The sequence below is a fragment of the Micropterus salmoides genome, unplaced genomic scaffold, assembly GCF_014851395.1.
Source record: "Micropterus salmoides isolate LMB-PRFRI ecotype aquatic unplaced genomic scaffold, ASM1485139v1 Ms_hic_scaffold_17, whole genome shotgun sequence".
Taxonomy (NCBI): domain Eukaryota; kingdom Metazoa; phylum Chordata; class Actinopteri; order Centrarchiformes; family Centrarchidae; genus Micropterus; species Micropterus salmoides.
Window position 1 is genome coordinate 19,948,903 of NW_024040817.1, and position 8,506 is coordinate 19,957,408.

The 8,506-nt window shown below is 40.4% G+C and overlaps 1 protein-coding gene across 1 annotated transcript; it reads right to left on the reverse strand.

Moving 5' to 3' along the window:
- Positions 1 to 381: 381 nt before the first annotated feature.
- rp9 (RP9 pre-mRNA splicing factor) lies at positions 382 to 8,056 on the reverse strand. Its single transcript, XM_038725347.1, has 6 exons — positions 7,745 to 8,056; positions 7,469 to 7,499; positions 7,227 to 7,356; positions 4,145 to 4,236; positions 3,623 to 3,684; positions 382 to 1,338 (listed from the first exon to the last, which is right to left on the reverse strand). Exons 1-6 carry the CDS (start codon positions 7,888 to 7,890, stop codon positions 1,131 to 1,133), a joined length of 669 nt encoding a protein of 222 aa, XP_038581275.1. The 5' UTR covers positions 7,891 to 8,056; the 3' UTR covers positions 382 to 1,130.
- Positions 8,057 to 8,506: the final 450 nt, after the last annotated feature.

Here is an 8,506-nt window from a genome sequence, read left to right on the forward strand (position 1 = left end):
TGGCCTGAAGGGGTAAAGTCTTGTGTGAAGTATAGCTACCATGAGCTGCTGGTCTCTGCTAACCTTTTTTTGTTGTTTATGTCCTGCTGGTTGAGAAGTGGATCTGGCGAGTCGCTGATGACAGCTCAGCACAGAGAGGATTGCTCTGCCTTGTGTAGGTTACAGACTGTGGAATGATTTTAGAAAAACACTCTCTGAAGCAGGACAAGATGAAAAGAAAGCCGTCTTTTCGGCTCTCAGGAAGGTCACCGCAGTGCTGCGCCGTGTACTTTTTAATGATCAGACTTCTATGTGTGGAGTTTCACTGCAACATCCTCAGTAGATTAAGCCGTTAAGTCGAGACTCAAGATTATTAACATCTTTGTATTCGCAGCCTTGAAGTGGGTAAACATTGCAGAAAAGGAACCATCTTTATTCTCAGAATAAGGGAACACATTCACATACATTCTTTCCCCATCTCTGTGGGCTTTTTCCTCTCTCCAGAGCAAATAAGCATATTCCAACCTCAAAATATTTATGTACAGTCACAAGCATCCAAACATTCAATCTTGTGTGGAAGACAAATTCATACTGTACTCGCAACATTTAATTTGGACTTTTTTCCCCACCTCTCTGCATTTACCACACTACAATCAAAGTATTTAAAAGCAGGGATAAAAAATGGTGGAAACTACAATCTCTTAATAACATACTCTATCTGCTGACATGCGATCTTACTATACCTCGTAAAACAACTTTATCTCTTACATCAGCGGGCTCATTTCATATGACTAGATTCATTCCCCATGCGGCTAATGCTTTTTGAAACATATGCACCAAGGCATATATACACACACTTACTCAGGCATCTGTTCCATATGACCCCATGGTGTGTGATCTAACAGAGTCGATGTAAATGCAACGCGTCATCCTGGAGAGAATTAAATGGCTGGGAGAAGTCATGCGCAGTGGATTTACAGTTTAAGGGGTTCAACCTGCAGAGAAAAGGCTTAGAAAGGCCTCCAGAATGCCGTTCTTACTGAGGCACTCTGAAGAACACACTTCACTACTGCGTGAGATCTGCCATTGCTGCTACTTCATTTGCGGTCTCTTCCTACGTTCAATGTACGTAGCACATATGTTCCAAGCGCTCAATCTGAATCTGAGCAGTCGCTGGTTTTGGAGGACTTGTGCTTTCGTTTCCTTTTTCTCTTCTTCTTGTCTTTCTTCTTTTTGTCCTTCCTCTTCTTCCTTTTCTTACTGCGATGGTGGTCAGATGAGGATGAGGACGAGGAAGAGGAGGAGCTGTCTGAATTGGAGGAGGTGGTGTCCTGGAGCAGCTGCTGCAGCTGCTGGATCCTAGCAACAGGAAGGGCAGGGAGGAGAAGGGGAAGAGGACATGGCATTAGAGTCAACTAGAGGGCGGAAAACTGATGCTGACTCGGATGCCTGGGTTGGCAAGCATCTGAAGAGTCCTTGTGTAGAGTTTGCCCAGTACCTACTTGTGTCACAAATTTCCAGTAATTTCCAACAGTTGAAACTGCAGGTGTGTAGAGGATTTTCAGAACACACTGTGACATGCCTGGATAATGGGGTCATCCTGTTGCTCAAATATAGAAGCTCGAGCTCAGACTTTTAAAAATGTTTGTACTGACAAATACTCACAAAGAAGGAACAACGATTGTTGCTTAACTTTCACCCAACTCTTAAAAGACAGGGACAATTTCACAGCCATTACATCAGAATAATAATAGTAAAAAATAGTAAAAAGGTAGTTACTTGAACATCTGGTGAATGGCACAACTACAGAGACTACGGGTGACTCCAGCTGCTCCCTAACTAGGTCAGATGAATATATCTACGTGTCCACAGCCAAATAAGCTTCAAGAAGGAAGAAAACATCAACACATCACAGAATGAGGGTGGAAGCACCACACTGCTACATGAAATAAAACATTTGTCAGAAAGGAAGGGGGGTGGGGGGGGTTTGATTCGGTATTATAGGCCACTGGACTACATGCCCTTTAATTAGCTCAGAAAGAGAGCTGGCATCACAGAATTATACCATCAGAAATTAAATTTTCTTTTGAAGACATCCAGAAAACCGTTTAACCATGAAAGTGTTTCTATGAGAAAAGGCTGCCAGGCTCTTGTGAGGAGTCCATCAGGCTTCATTATCGTGAGGCTCATCTCACGGAGCAGAATGATCACCTGAACACTTAGGATGTCACACTACTCCTACTCCCTCAAGTGTACCTGTGGCCCTGAAAGTGAACGCCATCACAAAGGAAACATTCTCTTCCCTCAGCTCAGACTGTTTCCTCAAACACATTTTGAAAAGAAAAGGTATAATTCCTGCAAACCCTCCATACTGAGTTTAGTAGAGACGCACCGCCTCAAACATGGACCTTTGTCAGGTATCACATTCACAGTGGTGGATTTACTCAAGTACTGTACTTAAGCACAAGTTAGAGGTACTTTACTTGAGTATTTTCTGTAAAATGCCACTTTCTACTTTTACTCCACTACATCTCAGGGGGAAATATTGTACTTTTTACTCCAACGTTTATCTGACAAATTTAGTTACTAGTTACTTAAAAAATTAAGATTTTTACAAACAAAACATTTTTTAAAAAATATTTTGTTAAATATTAAACTACCCAACAGTTTATACATGTACAGCTGAAATGATTAGTCAATTAATCACTGAGTCAACTGAGAGAAAATTGGCAGCTATTTTGATCATAAAGTCATTTTTCGTGCTTTTCCTTTTAATTATTTGAATAATTTTAAGACATTGTTAATAATTTTGAGGTTTGGATTGTTTATTAGACAAAACAAGTATTGTGAATGTGTGTCTTTGGGCTCTGGGTAATTGTGACAACATCTTACATTGTGGTATTAATACTTTTACTTAAGTAAAAGATCTGAATACTACACCACTGCATGGGCAATGCACAATAAGCCATTGTAGGAATGCAAAGCAGAATATAACCGGCCGGCGTCTCATACCCAACTGGGAACATCTCCATAAGCTTGAAAAAGTGCAAAAAAAATGAACTTTCAACATGATTATAGATGCAGCCAATTTCTAAAATGTTGCATAAAAATCAGAAGCTACCGTCTCAAGGACAACTTCAGATGCAATAACTGTATTTGCAATCGGAAAGCGAGCTCGCCGAGAGAGGACTGTTTCACTTCCCCTTTAAAAGAAGATGCCAAAATTAATGTGGCACAGACACGCAACTGAGACTTCAAAGCGCCACTGGCCTTTGAATAACCTTTTTGTAATGCATGCAAAAACACACACACCTACAGTGAGCCTTCATAGTAAGCAATCCTCAAATTCAAATAACCTGGTGTCAAACACGATTTGCTAGAAACCGGCACAGAGAGTCAGCCACCATGAGAGAATTTCCAGGTCATCTGAGATTGTCCCATTCTGCTAGGTGAAAATATATATTTTTAAAACTGCAGGTTCTCAAGTGTTTGATCTGACTGTCTGAGAGCAGCCTCAAAACTGTCTTTTGTCTGTCCTTTCAATCTAGTAAAGTAAAAAAAAAATATTCAGGGAAATTTTAGCAAAGAATATGAACAAAATGCATGTCTTAAAAAAAAAAGGGAAACAAATCAACGTATATACCTGGTTTCTTTTTCATTCCTTTTGTTTTCCCGAATGACGTCATACATTGGGTCTTCATGAGCCTAAAAGAATGAAACGAACATTGAAGAAAGGAAAATTAAAGTCATTCCTACTTACAATAAGAGTCGCTACTATTGAGAATAGATCCAGGAGATTGTCTCAACTTAATAAATTCCAACCATTGTACTGATTATCTGTTAGGTCAGCATTTTATTTAAAACCTCCCTGTGACAATACAAGATAGGAAAATATGATACAGTTGCATTTATGGTAATCATTGCAGAGCCTGTGTGTCCCTGCAGTAGGTATTGTTCCATTACAGGCGCACTGAAACAACGTCTGCTTCCCACATGTTCCTCAGTGTAAACTAAATGTGTCCCAACTATATTGCCATCCTCAGCAGGTCTCAGACACAAACTTGTTATTATTGCTTACTTATTGCCCCATCCCGACCTACATTCTTTAACCTTCTCTAAATAACTATGGGGGGGCTAGCTTTATCTGAGCAGTTTGCAAACTCACCACTCTGAACTGCTCCAGTTTCTGGTTGCCTTTGATGAAGAACGGGCACTCTCGATCTCCTGTCCTGTGGCCGTAGCGCTTGCATCTCCAACCTGCAGCAAAGGAAACAAATATCAATCTGTGTACTTGGGAAAAATTTACGTCATGGGGATATTATTTCAGATCTGCTATCAAATAGATCAAATGCAGTTGGTTAACAGAACGGGCTTTTATTAAAATCACTGAACTGACCCTACCTTTATTTGGGACAACCCTTTAATTTCTTTCGCGCAATACTGTTACTCAGCAAAGATGAGAAATAGGCTTCTATCCAACTGCATATTTCAACCAGTGTGAATTTTACTCGTATGAAAATGATGATATCAAATAACATATCAATTAAAATGTATTCATTTGATTTAGCTCCAACAGACAGCCTAGGCACTTTTATTTTGTAGGCAGCAAGGTATCGTAAACAAACATACCCAACAACAGGATGCAGGAAGCAGAGAAAGGTGTGACAGAAGTTAGCAGACAGAGAGCAATGGACTTCACATGACAGTATTCACAACTTGAATTAATTTTTATGAAAAGCTGTTTTGATTCTTTTGATCGGTGGAGCCTTACAGACTAAAGGAATATAAATAATCAAGGAATGGACACACTTGGATTTTACGACTGCCTCCAAGGCAGGGAGTCAGTTTTTTCATCCCTCTTGTTTGTCATGCTAGTACCAGTTTACTGATTAAGGCTCTGATTTGCGTTTGAAAGCTCAGAGCAAAGACAGTAAGTGATTTTGTCAAAACTAGACAAACTTTTTTTAGGGTTTTTATTCACTGTAGTTTCTATGCAACCCCCCACCCTCACGGGAGTACACAGCCCACAATACATTCCCTGCTCATGCTGCTCCTTCCTCAAACAAATCATAAATCATCACTAACAAGAAGTGAAGAAATTGTCAAAATTTCCGTTTTAATGTTCTGCACTTCAAATGGCAGTGAAGCTGCATGAATAACTGTAAAGTGAGAACACACGATGTCTATAGTTGTGTGCAGTTGTTTACTTAGGTTTTCCATGTCCATATCATTCACTGTGACATCTCTCCGCTCCTTTGAACAGGATGACCTAGTCAAACGTTTTCTCAAAGGATTAAGCGGAGCGAGTCATGCTCAGATTCTGCAGAACAAATGCCAACTTGTGGACAGGGCCCAAGTGCATGTACGCGCGCGCTGACTGGCTGTTCATGCAGCATGAAAATGAGTGGGACAAAGGAATGAATGGACACTGAATATAATGACTGAAGAGACAGAAGGCAGTCTCCACAACACAATTATTAATCTCTAGCCTTTCACGTTGGTCAGAATAACAATAGCTGTGGGGTTAATTGTCAGGTTCTTGTGGTTATATTTATCACCTATCAAGACCGCTGCCCACACATGGTGGAAGTTTGCTCCCACCTACAGCTCTTCAACTACAAGTGCTGCTCCAACTTCTATAGCTGAAAATAAACGTAATTTGTATTTAGTGTGCCTCCATAGTGCATCAGCTTAAGACCTTTCAAGAGATTTTAAATCAAAATGCATTGAATATGAGAAATAAATGCAACTGTGGACCTATGAGATGGGTGCTCTGCATACTGTTGGCATATTGAATTTACGCAACTGCAATTGTTGCAAGACGTTTTTAGGACTTGCAAACACTGTAGCAGGGCTGGGTGATATGGACAAAAATGTGATCATGATAAAAAAATGTCACATCAGTCAATATCGATAATTATCACGATAAATGTCAAATCCTTATTTCTTTGAAGTATAAATGCTGATTTTTGCTCCTGAGTGAAAGTTGAAGAAACCACACTTCAAAAATCTGAGGTAGAACATTCGCAGATATGCTTGAGTAAAATTAAGTAAAAACTTTTTTCAGTCCTTTTTCCTCAACAAAATAAATATCTTCATAGAAAAATTAAGTGTTATTCATTTGTGATTGATTAATTAACTAAATCAAACATTAATAGAACATTTCTTATATTTATATCAAGAAAATTAAACTGCAATTTTTTTGTAGTGCTGATTCAAAAACAGACACAAGTTTCAACTATAAACAAAAGGAAACTTCAGACCAAACACTGACAAAAGGAATTTAAAAATGACAAATGTTAAAAATCCAAAATGTTACAGCAAGGGGCTGTATCACAGGACAGAGGTTACAGAAATGCATAACTAGAAGAAGAGCTTCACCTTTGACATCCTCTCTTCACCTCTGTAGCCGTGTGAAGTGTCCCAGTGGGTTTGTGGAATAGCCAGTTACAATCTTTGCAGATCCAACAGTAAGCTGCACAGTGTTTTTAGAGACTGGTCTTAAAACACATAAAATCCAACCTTCCCCCTAATCTCGATCAGCCCCAGTATGCATACAGAGCAAATAGGTTCACAGAAGATGCTAAGCTAAAAAGGTTCAACAGCGGCTCTACTTTCTGAAGACACTCAAGAAAAACAACCTGTCTGCAGAGCTGCTCAATGCCTTTTACCATGGCTCCATCAAAAGTGTCCTAACGTACAACATCACAGCATGGTACACAAACTGCACAGAGGTGGAGAGAAAAAAACCTCCAGACTCCAGTACAAAAATAGCCCAGAAATCGGACTCCCCCTGCCCACACTGGAAGACATCTTCAGAAAACGCTGCCTCTGCAGAGCCACCAACATCCTGTATGATATAACACTCCCCTCTTATCAGCTCTTCTCACTGCCGCCATCTGGGAGGCGCCACAGAGCCTTGAAAACACACACTTCCAGCCTGAACAGCTTCTTTCCAAGAGTCATCACTGAGCACATCTCTATAACCCCCAACATGGCCGAGTGTGAATGAGTGTGCGCGCATGTACAGTGTTTCTTTTGTTTTAGGAGTTGCACACCAAATCTCGTTGTACTATTGGTGCAATGACAATGAAGTTTTGATTCTGATGTCTTTTGCAGTGGTTCTCAAACTTTTTCTGCCATACCCCCCCTCACCACCCCCACTGCAGTGGCACTTTTACCCCCAGTCTGAAAACCACTGCTCTAAGTGCAAACCCCTGCTGATATTGCTGAATGAGTGTACTCACACTGCATCACCTTCACCTCCCTCCCCAGTGGCATCCACAGCCCCTTGGTGGGGGCGTGGGCCAGGAAGCTCCTGGCTTCTTCATTTCCTGGTTCAGCAGGAATACAGTCCTCTGGTTTGTCCTGGTGCTCCTGCAACAGCAACCGTCACTTCTGAACATGTCTTGTGTCAGGTCCAAAAATAATCTGTTTCTTCATGGTTTCCTGGCATTCACTAAATGCATTTTAGTGAGTGTAACGTTACCTTTATGAATCCCGGGGGAGGTTTCTCGTAGCTGCATGAAAGACGGATAACACTGACGTTAATTCAGTTACGTATCTTACCTTACGTGCATAATTAACTATTTAGCTGTCATTCCCAAACTAGTTAACACAGGTAATCCTAATAACTCCAACAGCAAGTATTTGGGGTAAGAGAATGGATTCCTTGCAGTTACGGGAGGAAACTAGTAAATTACATGTATTATTAATGCGTAAGTTTGCAAGCCGAAACAGAAAAGCTCTCACTAACGTTACTCACAACGTCTCAACGTGTTTCAGTTTTTGGACATCTTGGTTGAGTCTTTTCGTTTGTGTTTTGAGTTTCTCCAAATCCTGTTTGGATGTCTTGTGTCTCTTGTGGTCTCGTCTGTCCTCCTTCTCTCTTGTTCTCTTTCTGTCCGACATTGCTCTGATATCAACGAACTGTGCCCCAGTAAAGACATTCACTTATAAATTATGCTGCACTCATGGATAATGTGTTGGCTTATTAGTAAAAAAAACTAAACGACCAACGTGCTAGCCAGCTGCTAACTAGCAACAACATACTTCTGGCGCTGCAGTAAAGTTACTTCCTGTGCAGCCGGATTGGTTAGTTAAAGTCCAGCGCCACCTGCAGGACATGCGCAGTAACACACGAGGGACTGCTGCATTGACTACTGGCTTTTTAACACTAGAAAAACTAAAGTTTATGTAAATACACCAAAGCATACAATTATTTTCTCCAGCAGTAACCATATAATTATTCTTAGCATTTTTTTACTTTTTATTTTACCAGGCAAGTCATTTAAGAACAAATTCTTATTTACCGTATCGACACAAAGGCCTCCTGTATACTGATATAACATAGTATCTTTCATTCATGCTTAGCACGGCCATCTCTAATTTGCACCTCCCTTTGTTTTACATACATTTTTTGGACCTTTATTTATTCAGGGAGCTTCACTGAGAGCAACCTCTCATTTGCAGATCACATTCACACTGTTATACATTCACACCTGGAAGCTGTCCAGTAAAACCGCAG